This window comes from Anolis sagrei, chromosome 6 (assembly GCF_037176765.1).
Source record: "Anolis sagrei isolate rAnoSag1 chromosome 6, rAnoSag1.mat, whole genome shotgun sequence".
NCBI lineage: Eukaryota > Metazoa > Chordata > Lepidosauria > Squamata > Dactyloidae > Anolis > Anolis sagrei.
In genome coordinates, this window is record NC_090026.1 from 72,852,619 (window position 1) to 72,874,898 (window position 22,280).

Below are 22,280 nucleotides of genomic sequence, written 5' to 3' on the forward strand. Positions count from 1 at the left end.
TCAGGACTCTTCCTAAGTATTATGACTTTTGGAAAAGCCTTATGATCTATCCACTAGATTATCAATCCTTGTTCCTGTGCAGACATCATGCTGAAGCATCTGCCAAGTTTTACACAAATGCAAAACATAAACAAAAAACCTTCCAATCTCATTCAGTTGCTTGGTACCTCAGAAACAGAGCATCTCAGTGAATGTGACTTAACTGTATTAGAGCAATCCCAATGAATGTAACATGAATGTAATCGATCAGTCCCAAGCAAGAAAGATAACTGTGAAATACTATGATGAAACCCAATGAGATAATCTTGTGTTTTGTACCTTTGAGCCGTGACAAGGAATGAGAGACTCTCCTCTTCCCCGGACAAATGGCTGGTGTCAAAGATAACACTGAACTCATACTAAAGGAAAAAAGAAATCAACATTTAGTACATGGTGGATATCGAAACATGAAATATATATAAATTAGGTAGTTTTCTGTCATCATATTGCTGTAATTTTCTAAAACATATTTATTTAATATAACTTTTCATTTTCCAGAGTTGAAATGCTTACAAACATTCAGAACCGTACTGGTTTACTGGCATAGTTTTGATTTTTCAGACCTAGGATGGATTCTGTGAGTTGAGTACACAAATCATTTTTGATAATGTACAGGCTTGACATGAATGACTGAAAAGGAAGAAAGCTTGGAGATGAATTCCCTGCTCAGTTTTAGGATTTCATAACACGCATTCCCCCCACCCGCACACCCCCTGATTTTTAAACACTTTTAAAACAGTTCCCAGAGGAAGCATCAGGGAGCCTATCAAACAACACAAACAGAAGCCCACCTGTCATTTGGGAGGGGGGGCAGGAGGAGAGTCCTAGGAGACAGGGAGAAATAGTCTTCTGAGCTCATGACTTGACTGGAAATGGGAGAAAGTAATGAAGAACATGTGGGATGGGAATCTGTCAAATTTGCCTGTTTTGAACTGCTTCGGTGATGTGGAATAATGGGTATCCCTATGGATGGTGTCCTACCAAGCAGGGAAAGAATTTATTTCCTAAAATTCTCCTTCATGAGCCTGGAATGATAATTTTTAAATTAATTTAATTTGCAATTTCAAGATATCACTACTTTGTTTTTCCTGTCATTTCTCCTTCATGGCTTTTGAATTGTGCTACTGCTAGTTTTTTAACTCCCCCCATTTTTATCAATAGAATAAGTTCATAGTGCCTAGTAGGTTTCAGACATCTATCACTGAGAGTAATGAGATTGGGAAGAAAGAGGAGCCCAAAGAAGGGGTGTCTGCCTTAAGAACAATGCCTTCTGCCTCCTCTATGGGATAGAGGCAGGAGGAGGCAATCCTGTGTGATGGGAATAAGTAATTTCTCTATCTATATTAAAGACAGAATACCATGCCAAGAAGATGATTCCACATGCAAAGTCCAGAATTCCAGACTATCTACATCTTTTCTAGGCTTGGTTGATTTAAAAAATGGTTCAAAACTCGTTTTGGATGGAGGGGGCGCTGATGGTTCAATTCAGAATTGAATTCCAAATTTTTGCTTAAAAAATCGGAACTTTCCGAAATCTCTGAAATTTCCAAATTGCTTCATTAATGGCGGACACGATTGTGCAATGTACGGGATTTCTAGTGTCTTCTTAGGCAAACAAAGAAAAAAAATAGAAACAGCCCTACCCTTCCTGAGTCGTAACAAAAATGGCAGAGAAAGCTTTGGAAGGGCAAAGTGACTTCCAGGTTTTTAAAATGCTTAAAAATTGCTTCAAAAAGGTAACTTTAATGAAATTATTACAAGTAACGAGTAATCCAACGTGGCTCTATCCATGCTTAGTCTTTTCATATCTTGATCCTATCTTTAAAGTGCTGGGGAATCTTCTCAGTCTTGCATCATCCACATTCACAATTAACTTGGATGACAACTTCTATGGCAATTTTGTTTTGTTCTTGTAAGAAACATTATGCCAAAAGACACACTTTCCTTGTATTAATTGCTTCAAATTTATCTCCTTGTGCAACTGAAGCTCATGCAAAGGCATTGCATCTGCTTTCCACAGCAGTGTCTCCTCTTCCAGGTTCAAAGAACAATCCAATAGAAAAAAAAACAAGAGAAAACTGAGATCTTAACACTGAACATAAAATCATGTTCTCAAAAACAAGTCATGGATTGTCCAGAAAATTAGGCTCAATACTAAGTAAAATGAGACAACTACTGTTGATGTTCTATGTCAAGAAAATGCAAGACATTTTTGTAAATTCCTTGTTTTTAGACTTGATGAGGTGTCTACTTCAAATGGTGAAGCATGGATCATGATGGCTCACTCCTGGCTGGCTCTCAGTAGCCAGGCACACTTTTGATGCAAGATAGCAGAATTTCTCTAATAGCTTTGCTCTTTCTTCTTCTACTTCAGGTTGTAGGATACTTTATACAATGCATGTTATAACTGTACTACTGATGGGGAGAGATTTTACCTTCACTGACCTTGAGTAACAAACTTAGAGGACTGCAGCCCATGCCATTTGCTGCGCTGCCTCAAGAAGCGGAGTGGCTTTGCAACACTCAGAAATGTTGCCAAAATGAAAGAACATAAACCCAACGAGTGAATTAAATAAATATGACAAATAAAAACTTGGAAAGAAGATAACAATAAATTGTATTTTTACTGGCTCTGTGTTGTATATAACTGAACTCTACATATTTTGTATAGCAGGCTCAAAATACACCAGTGCAACTAAGGTCAGAAATGGCGGAGAGCTCACTTACAAATGTTTGTTGAGGAAGCTTTGCAGAATCAATTTCGAGCAGTTGAAAAAATATCCCATTTTAATTCCAAGTCAAATTCCATTAGGATTCCCTGGTTATGAAGTGATATGACAGCACTACCACTGAATTCTGTCTAGAGATGAGTGATCAGCATCAACCAAGCACCTTATAGAAGGACTAGAAAAGTAACCACACCCACTTTGTGGCCAAAGCGCAAAACCACAGAATATTTGCAAAGTAGCCAGTGACCCACATATTATCTTCACATACAGGGAAACTCATTGTTACTGGAAGCCATAAGACATTACCTTGGACTTTGATCTCATGAAGGGAAAGCCCACACTGCACTTAAGGAAGTCCGAGTCTGGTTCTAGTAATTCACATGCAATGCCCATCTCTTCCTGAAAGTAGGAAATAAAGATGTTTTTGTTATGTTTTAAAATGCTCAAGAATATCAAACTGCAGTAGAAAAAAGAAAATGCTGGTATGGATCCAAACAAAATGAATTATTCTCACTTGGAAGTATGCCCCATTAAATTCACTGAGTGATTACTTACTATTACTTCTCACTAGGCACATACAGGACTGTACATTTAATCTCCACTGAAATCAATGGGACATCAATCGTGAATAATCTGAAACCAATTTCATAATATCTAAGGGCAACTAAATTACTCTGGCCCTAACTCCATGTTTTCTAGCTTTAAGATAGCAAACCCAATGGAGAGAAATAATATCTTTGCAGATATAGTTTCTAGAAAATGAAATGGTTATTTAAAAGATGTATGCTTTGTACTTTTCTTCTTTTTAAATATTTTAATTAAGATTAAAAGCAGGAAAAAAAACACAATTAAAACAACAGCAATACTTATGCATACATAAACACAGTCATACCTAACAACCAGGCATGTAGCCAGGGGGGGGGGGCTCGGGGGGCTTCAGCCCCCCCCCCCCGAAATTTTCATGGTGGTTCGCGAAAAGGCCTTATTGGTGCATTATTTAAACTGTTATGTTTATTCATATCATGATCTGATCACCATACTCAATATATCCCATATGCATGGGGGTATTGGAGTAATGATACAATTGCTAGGCTAGACCCTCTTTCACTCAGACTCAGCCCCCCCCCGAAACTCAGCCCCCCGAAACCCCCCCTGAAAAAAATTCAGCCCCCCCCCCCCCGAAACGAAATCCTGGCTACGGGCCTGCTAACAACAATTACATATCAAACTATACCACATATATCTTTACCAGGGCCGATCCTAGGTAATTTTCAAGTGGAAGCAAAATGTAGCCCCACACCCACAAACCAATCACTGAAAAATAAAGCCTGCTGTGTGGGGGGGGGGGCACTTCGGTGATTCGCCCCAAATCCCATTGTTTTTGTTTGTTTGTTTCTTTGTTTGTTTCTTTGCTGCTACATCATACCGTTGGCTAATGTTCAAATTGTTGTCCATGAAGACTCCAAGATCTTTTTCACATGGACTGTTGTTGAGCCAGGCATCACTCATTCTGTATCTGTGCATTTCATTTTTTCTGCCTAAGTGTAGTATCTTACATTTGTTCTTGTTGAAATCCATTGTGTTAGTTTTGGCCCAGCTCTCTAATCTGTTGAGGTCATTTTGAATTCTGTTCCTGTCCTCTAGAATATTAGCTATCTCTCCTAATTTGGTGTCATCTGCAACATCGATAAGTATGCCCTCTAAACTTTCATCCAAGCCATTAATAAAGGTGTTGAACAATACTGAGTCTAGGATCGAACCCTCCAACACTCCACTAGTCACTTTTTCCCAGTATGAAGTGGAGCCATTGGTGAGCATCTTTTGGGTTTGGACCCTTATCAGATTTGAAGACAATTGGTGCCTGTGAGCTTACGATCAAGGAAACATGATACAGAAAGCAAAAGGATCCAGTCCCCTCCACGCACACATTGCATGGGATTGAACTATAAAGGGCTTTCAAAAAAGATTTAAGTAGATTTTATCAATAACTTGTGTAAAGGAGGCACCCAATTTGTAAAAGTTTGTAAAGGAGCCACCACTTTGTAAGGACTTACTAAATTGATAACACAACTAATGGCTTGTAATATTGAATTGGTCTTTCTTCAATGTTTAACATGGCTAAACTTGAAAGTATTTGTAACAGAGACTTGGCTTTAGAAGAAACTATAACAAGTTTATTGAAGTATAGAAGAAGCTTGATGGTTTCAATGTTTCTTAATTCTTAGAGGCACATATCTTCAGAGGTTACATTTATAACTTTTCATAACACTCTTAAAGAGGACTATTCCTTCCACTAAACAGGTTTCAAACTTATTTTCCTTCAAAATGTGTTTCTTTCAGATTACTTCAGGCACAAGCTTATTCTTTCCTTATGTTATTTCTGTTGCAATAAAGATTCTTATTAGGGTTCTCCCCCCTTTTGCTCATACACTGACTAATAATATAAATAAGTCAACTCAATCCATCTAAACTACACAGGCTAAAAGCCAAAACCTTCCTGATTCTCATCACGGTAGAATCAGCCCTTCCCTGTGGTTCGCTGACTACAGACTACCTTACTGGTTCTCAACACACAACAGAACCAGCCTTCCCTGTAGTTTTGGCTGACTACAGGGCTGACTGTAGTTCACTGACTACAGACTAACTGTTTTAAAATGGCTGCCCTGCCAAGTGGCAGTTGGCTCCACCCCTTTTTCCATGGCAACCCAGCTCGAAGTGAGTTGAACTGGCTACCATCCCCCCAGTTATGCTAGTTTAAATACTTACCCTTTTAAACACCTATCTATTATTATACATAACTGTAGATTAAAACTCACACTTCACCACAACTTGTTACAAACATTATAATACATTTTTTTAAAATACAGTTGGCCCTCCATATCCAGGGATTTGGCATATACAAATGCAGCCATCCACAGTATGAGAATATTCACACACACACGTTTCCAAAATACAAACCTTGATTTTTGCCATTTTATAATAGGGACATCATTTTCCCATGCCATTCTATATAATGAAACTTGAGCATTCATGGATTTTGGTAGGTATATGGTTCCTGGCACCAAATCCCAGCAGATATGAAGACTCTATAGCTCTATTTTTAAAAAATGTAGTGCATTGTCAAATTATGACATAAAGTAATGTTGCTTTTCAATTCCTACATATTCATTGTTTTTAAAAAGAGAATGAAAAGCAACATAATATTCAGGAGTTATATAATGATGTACTTTTGTGTAATAAGCAGTATCATAGAACTATACTTAAAAAAGTGAAAAACAAGAAGTAAAAAATTGGCTCTGATTACAAAAAGAAAACAAGGAGCTAAGAGGAAAATTACTAAATTCAGGGACTATTTCTCCATAATGCTTTGCATATTTATAGAGACATATATGTTTCTTAGGAACAAATTAATGTTTGGAAGTACAATTAGTACATTTGTTCTAGAAAGGGGAGGAGGAAAAGAAATGAGGAATCAATATTTTCTTTGGCAGAAAACATAGATTCCCTGCTCTCTTCCATGATCTCATTAATAAGAGCTAACGCCACACCTACACCCCAGTTCAGCAAATTCTAGTTTCTCATCTTGGTTTTCCCAGCTTATTTGGGGAGAAGTATCCCAATAAAATTAGTGACAGAAAACCCGGCTCTTTCCCCCCTCACATTTGAGGCTATTTTTGGAACATGAAATCACAGGCGTTGACGTACACAGGAAGTTTCCAAGTGAAGGAAGGAAAGGGGAAAGATGCATCCTTGGGGGATTTCAACACACACACACACCACTCCTCTACTTTTATAACTGTATGCTGAAAAATTAACACATAGGAAAGCTATCCAGTGTCCAAACTACCGTAGCTAATGTGTCCAAATGATGACAAAGAAAGTTAGATCACTTAAAAAACAACAGAGCAACCCCATTCCCCAACAAACACAAAGCATGAACAAAAAACAATGTATCTGCAGCTGAAGCCATGCATGCAAGAAAGTTGAGGCAGTCCTAGAAAATGGTACTATTACATTTCCAACTGTTAGGATTTCTTGGAAGAAGAATAAACTTGGAATTATCTTTTGTCTTGAAAAAGCATTACCAAATCATGTGTATTGGTTCTTTGCAGAAGATTTGCATAAAATAGTTATCAGGAATTCAGTTCAAGATCAGATTAAAAGCACTTTTCTACTGGCTTTCTTAAAGCATTTAAATAACATTTGGCTACTTTGGATGTGAAAATCTAGCTTATGCTAAGATAGAGGGATCTTTGTTTTACAGATCTTTGCGTATGTCAAAGATCAAAACAAAAACATTTCAGAGCTGCATAGTATGATAAAATATAAAATATGCACAATATACAACTTAAAAAACACTCTTTAAGGCAGGGACCTTGAAACTAAGGCCCCAGAGCCAGATGTAACCCGGCCTAAATGTTAGACTTAGGGTTGCTCTAAGTCTGAAATGACTTGAAGGTACACAACATCAACAGCAATCCTAATTAACTTGATTATCACATCAGCCAAAAGCAGGCCCACACTTTCTACTGAAATACTGATAAGTTGATGTTGGTGAAAACTAGTCTTCATTTTAAATATTGTTATTTCATGGGTTTTTGCACTACAAATACGATTTTTATGGTGTGCATAGTTTTAAAAGTTTGAGGAGCCTGCCTTAGGGGGTCTGTTCAGCAGATATGAACTTGGACTAAACGGAAAAAGCTTACACAAATATGCTCTTAACACATATCTAATGGAAGAGGTATGTGTCACTATATCACATGCCCTGCTCTGAATGGCTACTAGGCAGACCTAAGTCAGATGTGGTATCTATACTACCAGAAGACCAATAAGACCAGCTGGCCGAGGCCTCACATTGCAGTGGTTCCCAAGGGAACCACCAATTAGTAAAACTACAAATTAAATTCATTAGAAGCTTAAAATGATCTGTTGCAGAAATATCCAGTTTTCTCTTCACCCAAGGGAACGTAGTCCTAGGGTTGGCAGAACAGAAACTGCAGAATATAAAGAATTAAAGTTGTATAGAAGAAGGAATTTCAGGAAGTGTTCCTTGCCATACAACTAGGTAAAAATCCCTCTTCTACATAACCATACGAGGGACAAAAATTTTCTGCAGTTTTCATTCTGGTAAATTTATTTAGACTTTGTTTGTACACTCATTTCTGCCAGACTCCAACTCACTTTATATTTTCAGATTCACTTTAAATTTCCTCCTTTGAGGACTGGCAAACAGCCCCCTCCTAATCATTTGATTATGATTACATTATATTTATCTTCATCTTTACATCCAAGAGAGACATTGTCCTGTAGCTATGCTAGAAAGGCACACGGTCTCCTTCCCATGATAGTGGCTTTTATTAAATGATGCCTGGGATCCTGATAAGTGTTGTTAACTATGTCTGGGATTCTGATAAATGCTGTACTCATTTTATTGGAAAAGAAACTGATGCTTGGTTCTGTAATAAATAGAATAAATTGGAAAATGAAATCAACTGGAGCTCATCCCACAAGGGGGTGGGGTCGAGTGGGGGGAATCTTCTTATAGTTTCTATTCACTTTAAAGACGGAGTCCCGCAGAGACTATCAAACAATGCAAGACTGCTTCTGGTGGTGGTCCATGGGTTTTTGTCTTTAAAGTGTATGATAAGGGGAGGAATCAACTCCATTGCTCTCTCTGCACACAGAAATAGCTAAAACCTGGGGATTTTAAGGTGGGATAGGAGCTGTTGAATTTTAAGATAGGATGGGGACTATTCTCTGTTCCCATTCGAAATAGAAGGACAGTGAATGCCACAGTAAGACAACAATTCTCCCTGTGCCCCCCCCCCCATTGTGTGGTAAAGTCCTACGTTTCCATAAGTACATAGATTCACTTGATTCATCATATATCCAGCATAAAGGGGTTATTAGAAATGCAAGTGAAGAATTCAATACCCAAATAATTTCACCATGCAGTGCAAAGTGCAAAGACACTGGTTTAGCAAAATATTTAATATTCTCCAAAGTAGCATTGTACAGTAATAGAAGCACTTGGTAATTTTATAATCTGGGGTAAGAATGCTCTAAATGAAAGTAGGTCAATTGTTTTCCATGGTGGAAGAAGTTTTGGCTCAGTTACAGAGTTTTAAGTTCATTGCACCTCATCTATGATTAGAACTGATGGGGAATCAGTGTCTTCAAAACTATAGAGATCCAATGACAATTAGTTTAATTCAGTGTTGTCAAACTGTACTCCTCCAGGTGTTTAAGACTTCAGCTCCCAGAAATCCCAACCAGTTTACCAGCTGTTGGGAATGGTTGGGGCCGATGTCCAAAACATCTGGAGGAACACAGTTTAAGAAACTCTGGTTTAGATGCTACCGTTTTGATATGTTATAAGGCAGCTTCCAATATTGCTTCTACTCACTTGGCTCTAGCTCATCCGTGGAATGAACCCTCAGCCAAGTCCTGTCAAACAACCATCTGACTACCTATAGCTGTTCTGAAAAATATGTAGAAAGAATGCTGACCATCAGCCTAGAGCTAAGTATATTAATGCACAAAATGAGCCAAGGACTGGCTGGAGTAACTGCTGTCTTTTCTTTATATCCCAACAACTTTCTCTTCTTTTAACTTTTATGGGCTCCAAATGAACATTTTTTAAAAACAAAGCTCAGAATGTTTTAAAGTCTAGAGTTCTGCAAAAGTTTTCAATCTATATTATATAATTCTGGTGAGAAAAATGACCAAATGTTTTGTAGACTGAGCCTGAAAGGCAAGTGCAGAAAAAGGTAAGAAATTTTATACTTCTGGCTAAAATGAGCAAACCTTTGCTCGGTCCCCAAAATGCAGATCAAATTACCTACACATCGTTTATCTAATCCCTGTGATATTTCTATTAATACTGATCTGTTTAACTTCTAATTCTTAATACTACAACCCCCATCATGCAATACAAGTGAAACTAATAGACACATAAGGATCAGGGGCCTTTTCTTAAACTGAGGAATTTATACTCTTGAAAGAAATGAGGTGCAATTGGAATGTGCAGCTGGATTTAAGTTACTCAAGATTTTGAGAGAGAGAAAAAACATCAGATCGATATTCAAAAAGCAACAAATTCATCTAATGCCTTTTACAGAATTCCAGTTTTAAAGTGGTTCACTCTGAAATAATGAGATGAACACCACTCTGAAGACTGAACTTCTTGCTGCTTACTGGGAATCTACCGCTTGCAAAAACATTACATCTTTTAGGCTCCAAACTAAAGTCACACTAGAAATATTTGTATGGTTGCAGAGGGGAAGGAGAAGGCCAAAGTGAGTTCAATTGTATTCATTTCCCTGCATGTAACTCCTTTTTGTTCTGTAATTGGAAAGGACATGACACAAGCTAAGTTGCTGTTAAGTTGAACTGGATGTGAGGAATATCCGGACCTGTCTGGAAACAGGAAGCTCTAGAAATGTGGGTTTAGAAAAAAAATAAGCAAAAGATTATTCTGAAACTTGAAGAGCAATCCTCCGAAGTGCAAGGTTCTGAATTACTTCTTGGAAGAAATGATCAAATGTCACCACCACCTTTGTCTAAATCAAGTCTCCAAGTCAAGTAACAGTTTTCTCATTAAAAGTGATTTTAGCTCAAAGTTGGAATGACTTCTGGATTTCTGTGTGCATGGTCTGTGGGATGTTGCAAGATTATCATCAGCACAAATGTCAGTTCATTCATTTTCTTCCAAAAAAGGAAAAGCGTATTCCCTTCTCAAACCAGGTTCTTATGGTAAGATGCCATTAAATCTGCAGGAGTCTAACAGAGGCTCCCTTAAGTAAGTCCTGCAGGGAATGTCAACTTGGACTCACTTTTATTTTCTCTGTCTTTAGGCATGTTTGCTGGCCTCCTTTCACAAAAGATTATGCTATAAAAGTATTATAGCTCTATTTGAATAGCATCACATAACACAAGCTTTCAAGATATCCAAAAGTTATTGTGTCAAGGAAGAGAGGAGAGTTTGTTGCTGGTGTTGTTGTAACAGATAGTTAAACCATATTGTATTTTGGGCAGTTTAGTCAAGACCCTCTAAAATAGGGTGGCTATCCATGAAATCATCAAAAGGGGGCACAGATGTGCAAAGTATTTATATTTGTTTACTTATATTTTTTAGGAACAGACTTACGTATGATAAATTTAGCCATTTAAATACTAGTAAAGAAGATTACATTCAAATGACCTGTGTACTTGCCTGCTCAATGTGCAGTTCAGGTGCTAACTGTATATAGATAGCCACAAAGCTTTTGCTTGCCCTTCCTTTATGTCTTCATCCTTAACACAACCTGGGGATCACAACCACACAGAGTGAAGACATCTGCCCTTGCGCTTTGCTACTCTGCTGCTGAGTACGAATGCCCAGTGTGGAACACATCTCACCACACTAAAACAGTAGATGTGACTCTTAATGAGACATGCTGCATTATCACAGGGTGTCTGAGCCCTACACCACTGGAGAAATTACACTGTTTAGCCGGTATTGCACCACCTGACATCCGCCGGGAAGTAGCAGCCAATAGTGAAAGGACCAAGGCAGTGACATCTCCAGCTCATCCCCTGTTTGGGTATCAGCCTAGCATGTCAATGACTTAAAACAAGAAATACTTTCCTAAAATCTACAGAGACATTCGCTGGAACACCTCAGCAAGCGAGAGTCCAAAAGCGGCAGGCTCAAACTCAGAACATCAGTCAATGGCTGATACCAAATGACTCCCCCCTGGGCACACAGAAAACTGGGCAACTTGGAAGGCGCAGAACAGACTGCGCCCTTCAGACAAAGGACTGAACTCCATTAAGTACAAAACCCGTTTATTCCATTCAAAGAGAAGGCTGCAAGCTGGAAATGGACCAACCTCGGGCATAACAGTACACATTTTCCTGATACTTAAAAATGAGTATATTGGTAGAGCATTAATTACAATAACTGTGAAAGTCTCGGTGAGATATGGAACATCATGCCATAGGCAGAGTTAGGGATGTCTCAGGCAACCAAATATCTGGCTGGCCCTGTATGTACGTAGTTGCATGTGTCTTTCCCCCATGGCTAAAAATTAGGGCTGGGCAATTCGTTTCGTTAATTCGTAATTCGTTAAAAAATTCGTTATTTTTTGAATTACAAAACGATAACGAATCAGTCTGGAGCAATCTGGAGCAATTTTTAAAAAAAACGAATTTTTAAAGCTGTTTTGTAATTGTTTTGTAATTGTTTCGTTATTATTTCAGCTCCCAAAGCTCTGCGTATTGGTACTCCTTCTTGCCTCTAAGCCCAGCTGGCTGCATTTTTCTCGCTGGTTATAGAATGACATTCTGCTTATACTCAGAAATGATTTGGCATTTAAGGCTGCTTCACTTTTTTCTGCTCCTGCAAGAATAAATGCCCCTTAGGGATGGAGATCAAGATGCCCGCTCTGGGGAAGGGAGGAGGAAGGGTGGGGAGAAGCAGAGCCCCCGGGACTCGCCAGGAAGTTGAACCGGGGCCACTGGTTCCTCTCCTGCCTAGTTGCCCCTCTTTCGCCAGCATCGCCAGGAGGCACCAGAGACCCCCAGGGAAAGCCTGGAAGAATCCCGAAAGCAAAACATGCCGTGAAGATGAGGGAGGAAGAGGAGGATGGGGAGGCGATGAACCTACCCGGAAAGCTTGGCGATCTTGACAAAGCTAAACACATCCATCCATGCAGCCGCCTGAGCTCTGCCCGCTCGCCTCGCTCGCCCTTCTCTCGCTCACTCCAGCAGCTCCATGCCTGGGAGAAGGCGGCTTGGCAGGGCAGCTCTCCTTCTCTTCCTTTCCCCAGCAGAAGAAGCAGAATCAGCAGCAGCAAACCTTGGCGGGGACGGGAGCTGCTACCCCCCTCCGGCCAGTTGTTGGCCGTGCAACAACTCGCCGGAGGGGGGTAGCAGCTCCCGTCCCCGCCAAGGTTTGCTGCTGCTGCTTCTGCTTCTTCTGCTGGGGAAAGGAAGAGAAGGAGAGCTGCCCTCTGCCAAGCCGCCTTCTCCCAGGCATGGAGCTGCTGGAGTGAGCGAGAGAAGGGCGAGCGAGGCGAGCGGGCAGAGCTCAGGCGGCTGCATGGATGGATGTGTTTAGCTTTGTCAAGATCGCCAAGCTTTCCGGGTAGGTTCATCGCCTCTCCCGGCGGCCCCAAGAGAGGGAGAGAGAGAGGAAGAGAAGCCTGAAGCGTGGAGAGGAGGAGGAGGAGGAGGAGGAGGAGGCAGCAGTAGAGGCAGCGACGACTCCTACCAGGGCTCCTGGTTTCAGGGCCGCGCGCGTGCGCGCTCCCGCTCTCCCTCTCTCTGCCAGGGCCAATTCGGGGCGACCCAAAGTGCCTGCCGGGCGAAGAAGGGAGCAAGTTGCACAACCGCGTCTGCCATTTTAACGAATTGATTCGTTAATAATAACGAATTTTCGTAAATACCGAACTTTTAAAAAGGAAAATTTTGTAATTATTTTAAATAACGAAACAAAAAAACACCCCAATTACAAAACGATTACAAAACCAAATTTTTGCGTTGTTACCCAGGCCTACTAAAAATAGTGATAGGGAAAGATATACGTAGATACAGTGAAATAATGAAAGGAGACCTTTCTTTTTTCTAGCTAAGCCTCTATAACTCTTTTTTTTTTGGGGGGGGGGGTATTTGTAGGTGTTTTAAAATTGAGAATGTCTGCCTTATTGTGATTCATGCCTTATGTCAGCTAAGTAAAATGTTGGGCTCTGTCACCTTGTAAAGTCAGCCTGAACAACTTGCTACCCAGCCAAAGCAAATTAATTATTTAATGGAAGTATGGAAAGTGGTCTTTCCCTCACCATGTCTAAGCAGAATCTACACAGACTAATAATACATCCTTATCTTGATCCCAGTCCTGTTGGAACACATGACGTTCCTCTCCTTCTTATGTGAAAACACTTCATTTCAATGCCTGAAGACTTTAAAGCATTTTTTAAAAAAATCCCAATCTACTTCATTTGTTTTAGAGAACTGAATTTTTAGCACACATGCTTTTTACCTTGAAACTGGGACCCCAGTAGAATTGGGGTGCACAAGGGTGGGCCCAAGTTGGTGTAACAGTAAGTTGTAACAGGATCAAGTATGCATGTGTGTTAAAGAAAACCTTGTAGTGTTGATTATTATGTGCAGCTGCTAATGTAGGTCAACTAGTAAATTTGGTCCACACCCAGTGGGGTATAACTGTATGGGTTTCAGAATACAGTTCAGCCTTTGCTCTGAGGAGTCTTTGCTCAGGCATTTTGCTCAACCATTTCTACTGATCTCTCATTTGAATGAAGATGAAGAAGCCTTATTCTGTATTGTTTACAAGGACTATGTAAGTTTGTTGCACTGTTTGTTCTTGTTTGCACCATTGCAAGTTTATGTTTTAACTCTGCTGATAAGAGTAAAGTTTTTCTGTTCTTTTTCCTCTTGCCTGGGTGCAATGTTATTGTGTCTCCTGCATTGGACTTGACTGAAACATGCTATGCGCAACAGTTGGTGGGTGTGATTACCTAGGTAGCCTAATCATTCCCATCACAAAAGAATAGCTCCCTTGTTTGCACTGGCATCCCAAAAGGCACAAAAAAGATTTGGTGTTTTATGCATATATTTGCAGGTCAGCATTTCTCATGCCTCTTTTTTAATGGCTTCACTTTATAAAAGTATAGCACCATCAGAACAATGGGAAAATGTAGGCTATTTGATCAAATGAACAGGAAAGGAACCAGCACGGGCACTAAGATGTACCAAGGAGACCCTCCTTTCTGTCCTACCTCCCTCTCAAGTGCAGTTGGTGGGGACGAGAGAGAGGGCCTTCTCAGTGGTGGTCCTCTGACTTTGTAATGCTCTCCAGAGGGAGATTGGGCTACTTCCCACTCTCCAAGCCTTCCTTATTCAATTGAAGACATGGCTATTTCGACAAGCCTTTGACCATGTTCAGAATCCCTTAATGAACATATTTAAGGACATAGAGTCTATTTCACTGTGTACTTTATGAGACCGATATTGATTGAAGTTGTTTTATTCCTAAAGCTATTGTTGCATTTTACTGATCTTAACCAGGGAGAGTTTTGTGATGTTTAAGTTAGTTGTTATTAATTTTGTGTCATTGTGTTGTTGTAGGTTTTTCGGGCTGTATGGCCATGTTCTAGAAGCATTCTCTCCTGACATTTCGCCTGCATCTGTGGCAGGCATCCTCAGAGGTTATGAGGACCTCACAACCTCGGAGGCTGCCTACCATAGATGCAGGTGAAACGTCAGGAGATAATGCTTCTAGAACATGGCCATATAGCCCAAAAAATCTACAACAACCCAGTGATTCCGGCCATGAAAGCCTTTGACAATACATTTGTGTTACTGTCTTTGAACTTTTTGTATTTTGCATGTTTTCACATCTGAGTGCTTTGTGAGCCACCCCAAGTCCCTCTGGGAGATTGTGGTCGGGTATAAATAAGGATTTATTTATTTATTTATTTCAGTCATGTTGCCAGACATAAACTGATACAGTGAAAATGTGCAAGGTGTTGAAACAACCCCTTGTACCAATGCGGCTATTTAATGGGATTTGAACTGGTATGTGTGATAGTATTGTGTTGAACCTGGGGCAAGTTTACTATGTAGTAGAATTCAGATATACTACTACATAGGGAAACACCAATAAGAGATTTATTGAGACCTACGGTGAGTTGCCCTAAACATTTGGTACGTTTTGCTGCCTGGATCAGAAAAGCAATAGCACAAACACATGTGTCAAGATGCACAGTATTCAGAATATTTTAGTAAGTGCAGATACAGTGTGATGCCATGAGTCAATATGACAGTGGCTCTGCAGTGTTGCTTCTTTGAACTATATACTGTGAACAGAAGACTAATCTAGTCAGTGTGCTGGCTAATATAGTCACTGTGCTTGTTTTTATGAGATATAGGTTATGTATACAACAGACATGTTTCATTAACTGAAGTGGGGCAAATAGGATGGGAGGATTAATGAGATTAAGAAATCCATAGCTATTATTACGTAAACTTTCTCACACACATATTTCCCAATTCATTCATTAATGTGATGTGGGCAAAGGTTTAAAAGGCAACTGTGTTTTGCTGCCAAGCAAAAGAAATTTCATTTCTTCAGAGCCAAAACTAATATGCCTCACATACTTTGAAAGACCAGCAAGGAGCCTTTTTACAGATGTTGCATTATATGAAACAAAGACAGCATCAAATGAGTATTAATGGTTAGCTTTTACATACATTCCCCTTTTCACAAAGATAGGCATAGTTAGGCTGAGATCTTTCATAGTTTAAATGGCAACCGTTTGATTTTCTAGGACTTTCTCCTCTAAACTAGACAGGACCAGTTACCAGCATCATAATGTAAAATGGCCGGGGTTTAGCACAGCTGGTAAAATCACAAGCAATGATAACATCTACCAACTGAAAGGTTGCTAGTTCGAAGCCCCGGGTCGGCATGAGCTGCTGATTATCAAGCCCAGCTTACTGTTGACCTAAGCTTATGCTGTAATTAGAGAAATTAGGTACCACTAAAACAAGCGGGGGGGGGGGGGCATTTTACGACACCATAAAAAGAAAAGGACCAGAAAATGCCAGCAACCAAAAAGGAAGGAGGAAGTCCTGATGGCTCTTTGTCATAGAGGATGGAGCGACAGTACACCCCCCCCCCCCCCCCAGTGGCTGGATTTCAAGCACAACCTTCCAAGGCACTGACATCAACACAACATGGCTCCTTTCTTTTCTGTCCTTGTCTGTCCAAACGGTATTGAATGTGTACTGTGATCCGCCATGAGTCCCTTTGGGGAGATAGGGCAGAATATAAATAAAGTGTTATTATTAATGGCTATACTATTCAACACACATGCAGGTGTGTGTCTTCCATCTTTGTAAATCAGTACACATTACTAGTTTTAATTTTTATGTCATTAATTTGGGGAAAAAATGTTAATTCGTTTTGGTGCAAAATGAGATGAAAATGCTCATCCATTTAGAATAAACAATGCATATGGCAAAACTATTCTGGACAGTACAATTCTACCCACTTTTTCTCTGATTTGGCTTTACAGTGGTAAAGTGCAACAATCAAATCTGAACAGTTAGCAGTAGTATCAAGATGCTTCTATTGTTGCCCTGTCCTTAATGGATCCAGGCATGTAGCCAACAAGAAACACAATTCATTTCAATATACAAAGTTGTTATTGAGTGGGGAAATCAACAGAACTGAATTGGGATAAAAAGCACAACACACTGCAGTAATCAAGTGCATTACATAGAGGGAAATCCATTTGACTTCATGTTAAAAATGTCACAAAATATTTGTATAATAAATTAGTCACTGAAATAGTTCCTTTTTGCTTATCATCGAGTCCATGAGATTAGAGCAAGAGATTAAAATTCCTAGGCCTAACTCATTAAATCTTATTCTATATTTAAACTTTCTGATCTTAGCTTTCAAATGAATGATTAAAGAGCCACTGTAGCAGGTGGATACCAATTTAACCACCATGACTCAATCCCGTGTAGTGTGATGAAAAATCAAACTTTAAATACTTAATGAAACTACAAACCCCAGGATTTCATAGAATGCAGCCTTGGCAGTTATATTTATTTATTTATTTATTTGATGCATTTATTAACCGCCATTCTCAGCCCTTTAGGGCGACTCATGGCGGTGTACAACACATATAAAAAGGCAATTTACAAAGGGGCAATTACAACAACATATTAACAATACAACAATTACAAAATTACACTAAAAATCCGCTTCGTCTCATAGTGGAATCATAACCAATCTCATATTCCTTGTTCCTTTCCAGTCGTCTTTACCACATTTTTATAGCACTTAATTAAATGCCGAACCATGACACGGAGAATACTTTTCTCCACCCTCTCTGTATTACTTTTTTTAAAATCAGGGAAAACTTCAATATCGAAAGCCAAGATTACTATGTACCTCTTCCCATTTGGGGGAGGGGAAGTGGGGAAATTTTAAACCCCTTTGCCATGATCCCCTTTTGCAAGACATAACTTCCCTTTATTAAACCAGTGTAATTTTAAACACCTTTGCCACAATTCCCTCTTGGCAAGTTCTTGGTGGTATGGGGATATCAAGTCACCTCGTCTGTCTCCTGGGGAATCTGTATAAGGACCAAGTAGCAACAATAAAAACAGACCACGGAACAATAGACTGGTTCAAGATTGGGAAAGGAGTATGGCAGGGCTGTATACTCTCACCCTACCTATTCAACTTGTATGCAGGACACATCATGTGATGTGAGGGGCTTGATGAATCCAAGGGTGGAGTTAAAATTGCTGGAAGAAACATTAACAACCTTAGATATGCAGATAATACCACTTTGATAGCTGAAAGCAAGGAGGAGCTGAGGAGCTTTCTAATTAAGATGAAAGAAGAAAGTGCAAAACTGGGTGGCGGTTAAACATTAAAAAAACAAAACCAAGATTGTGGCAACCAGACTGATTGATAACTGGCAAATAGAGGGAGCAAACATGGATACAGTGAGAGACTTTGTGTTTCTAGGTGTGAAGATTACTGCAGACACAGACTGCAGCCAGGAAATTTTTACTTCTTCGGAAGAGAACAATGACCCATCTCGATTAAAAAGTGAAGAGCAGAGAGATCACACTGGCAATGAAGGTCTGCATAGTTAAAGCAATGGTATTCCCCGTAGTAACCTATGGATGCGGGAGCTGGACCATAAGGAAGGTTGAGCAAAGGAAGGTAGAAGCTTTTGAACTATGGTGTTAGAAGAAAATGCTGAGAATGCCTTCGACAGCAAGAAGATCCAACCAGTCCACACTCCAGGAAATAAAGCCTGACCACTCAATGGAGGGAAGGATATAAGAGGCAAAGATGAAGTACTTTGGCCACATAATGAGAAGACAGGAAAGTTTGGAAAAGATAATGATGTTGGAGAAAATTGAAGGAAAATGGAAGAGGGGTAGCCCAAGGGCAAGGTGGATGGATGTTGTCCTTGAAGTGACTCATTTGACCTTGAAAGCATTCTGGTAGTGGTGGCAGCCAACAGGGAACTCTGGCATGGGCTGGTCCATGAGGTCACGAAGCAACCTCATGGACCAGCCCACTGAACAAATACCAGTGTGATTATAAACCACTTTTCCTAAATTACTATCGAGTAGAAAATGCAGTAGAAGCAAAATGATGAGGAATTCCCATTCCTCAACTTCACTGAAATGATTCAACATGGGACAATCTGTCAGATCCCATCCCACATGTTTTTGATACTTTAGAAATAGGACATCATGCATCCCGAGCACTTGAGATGATTTCAGAGAATCTTCTTCCCCCTCCCTTTTTTGAGACTGTTTTAAACATTTACATTATGGAGCTTGACAGGTGCGGACAGGAAGTCCCCTACATTGTGGGATGGGATCTGTCATGTTACATTATCTAAATCAGGGGTCCTCAAACTTTTTAAACAGAGGGCCAGGTCACAGTCCCGCAAACTGTTGGAAGGCCGGATTATAATTTGGAAAAAAAATGAATGAATTCCTATGCACACTGCACATATCTTATTTGTAGTGCAAAAAACACTTAAAAAAATACAATAATTAAAATGAAGAACAATTTTAATAAATATAAACTTTTCACAGTATTTCAATGGGAAGTGTGGGCCTGCTTTTGGATTATGAGATAGGAGTTTTGTTGTTGATGCTGTGTGCTTTCAAGGCATTTCAGACTTAGGTTGACCTGAGCAAGGGCCGGGTAAATAACCTTGGAGGGCCGTATTTGGCCCCCAGACCTTAGTTTGAGGACCCCTGACCTAAATGAATTGAAACTGTTAAAATTAGGATGTCTTGTGGGATAAGGTCCTTAGACAAGCCATTTGGAATTGCCTCTACTTGTGTCATTTGCAAGCTGATCCTGACTGTAATGAAGAGAAGGTCAGTTTCCAAATGTCGAGGGTTAACCACAACCTCTGGAAAATCTCAAATAATACTGATAATACTGAAAGTTGAACCTTTTCTTTGATTTTGCCTAATCCAGGTCTGCAGGTCAGCGCTAAACCTGGAACTTTAAAGTCACAATGTTTCTGGACTATAGATAAAAAGCACAACAATCTTTCTGAACTTCATTTCATAAGTGATCTAAACAGACAAACAAATATTTAAAGGACTAATGCAGGGCTGTTAAGATGATGGAAAAGGATACTGTCAAACTGATGATTTGAACATAAATGACTTTCTTTTCCTTGCTCCTTCAATGTCAACCTAATCTTTTAAAACCAGGATATCTGCAACCAGCTACAGTAAATACAGTAGAAACAAAACAGTCTTCTCTGATGTCACGAGGTCAAATAAATCATAAGCAGCTGGATTTATTCTATATATGAATCTGTATATCATTATACAGCAGTCTCCCCAGGGGGGAAACAAGAAAATACCAAGAATCGGTCCATAGAATCCTAAATGCTGCAGATGGACCATTAATGAGCTATATTTTAGGCGCAACCACTAATTATAGGCAGAGATGAATAAGGCTGCAGGCCTTGCAGAGGTTAGCATTATCTTATTTCCTTCATAATGTCTATAGAAGCAAGTCTGCTGCTATTTGCAAAATGAGTCTACACACAGAAATATCAAGTTTTGTGTGCGTGTGTTCTAGAAAGCCACCTCTCCGTTTCTGACAGCATTTTGTGAACTCATACTAGGAAGCTTACGTAGAAAAGACTCCTCAAAAATAAAATTCAAGCAAAATAAAACTAACTACATAAAGCATTTAGCTTGCATATCTTTTCCATAGGAGTGCCATAAACTTTCTTAATAACCCCTTTGAATCTGTTGTAGAAAAATCCCTTAAAATCTCTCATAATATGTAAATGCCTGACCAAATGGACTGCAAACACATAAAACAGGAAATCAAGCCTGTTGAGTACATAACAGACATGCCATAAATTACACAGTAGCATATCTAATTTGAAAAAGAAGGACTCTGGAACAACCACAAATGGGCTGATGAAGTAACCAGAAGTTCAGTCTTGTGCATGTTCTATTTTGTTAAAATAATCTATCTTAGTACCAACACTCAGGGGCAGAGATGGGAAATGTGTAGTCATCCAGACAATGCTGGGCATAGGCCCTAGTCAGCATATCCAGTGGTGAGAGATGACAGGAGCTGCACTTGGAAAAAAACAAACAAACGGGAGAGTCATACATGCACCAGGATGGGACACTAGAATAGACTAGACTTCAATGGATAAACATGTTTTGGAAACATCTCTCCAATAAAAATTCCCTCTGAACAGAAAACCAAAGCACAGGGCTTGGCTAAAATCATTTTCCTTGCTGTGGCTTTTTGTCTACCAACCACATTTATTTAATGATGGTGGATCTGGGTTGCTGTGGATCATTTGTAAATGTTATGGTCCACCTTGTTAAGTAGAGGCACAGCTCAGGCTACCATCCAATTCTGCTATACATAAAGCCCTCAACTATATCTGTTGTAAATTTAACATGGTTAAATTTACAATAGAAGTATATTTTAATGTTGACTTCTTGTATGTTTTAATGATATTGTACTCATTTTAATGTGTGATCTGACTTGAATTCCAAACAGGAGGCTAAGAGCTTTTCTACACATGCCTAACCAGCATAAAAGGGAAGGTGGCTGAATAACGTTTAGTAAAAGTGTGAACGGAATCAGGCTAACAGCTGAAAAGCATGTGTTAAAAAGGTTTGATTAAAACCAATTCCACTGAAAAAATGTGCACCTTCGCATGAATATATATCCTTACAGTCATCCTTCTCCCCTTCCCTTCCCTTCTCTTACTCCTGTGTGGGCTGCTCCAGTGCATGTGCACATTGTAAAAGCCTGAAACACCTGATCGGGCTGCCAAGAAATGGAACTATGGACACACAGGTGGCTAAAGGGAAGCAGAATTGGAAAGCAATTAGAACTTTCTGCAACTATTCCTTTATTTAGATGTTTATAATATTAAACAGAGCTTGAATTAACAGTCTGGTTGTGTTTACATTGGGAACTCCACATGTGCGCATCTGAGGTCCAGCGCATCTCAGAGTTTTTTTTTTAAAAAATCAGCCAGATGTCCCCCATCTATCCTCCACCTTGATCTGCTTCAAAGGAAGGTGTGAGGATAGCAAGGGAGCATATCCTGGGACTGACAAGTCTGTGTGTGGACCTGCTGTCAGGATTATCTGCTCTAGTTTTAAAACCTGCATTTAGGAGCTGTCTAGAAGCATGCTAAGAGCAAAGCTCACATTCCTCTCCCATAAGAAATAATAGCAAGGGTACTATTTGTTAACACAGTAAGTGCAATAAATAGATTGCAAAGCTGACTTTTACACAGTTTGTGCTTCCAAAAGATAGCAGAATTCTTAAATTGGGTTCAGCTGGCTCTACTCCTCCCTGTCTCATATAGAAAGGAAAACTCACAATCAGTAATTTCCACAATTGCATGACATCTGATTTCAGAGCACCAGCAACTTCTAAAATAA

The 22,280-nt window shown here is 39.6% G+C and overlaps 1 protein-coding gene across 1 annotated transcript in view; it reads right to left on the reverse strand.

The window, feature by feature from the left end:
• ITGA9 (integrin subunit alpha 9) overlaps nucleotides 1–22,280 on the reverse strand; it is a 313,194-nt gene that overhangs the window by 66,993 nt on the left and 223,921 nt on the right. The window contains exons 19-20 of the mRNA XM_067470189.1: nucleotides 3,075–3,167; nucleotides 319–398 (exon numbers count right to left, since the gene is read on the reverse strand). Coding sequence (XP_067326290.1) covers nucleotides 319–398; nucleotides 3,075–3,167 — 173 coding nt within the window. The remainder of the gene's footprint in view (nucleotides 1–318; nucleotides 399–3,074; nucleotides 3,168–22,280) is intronic.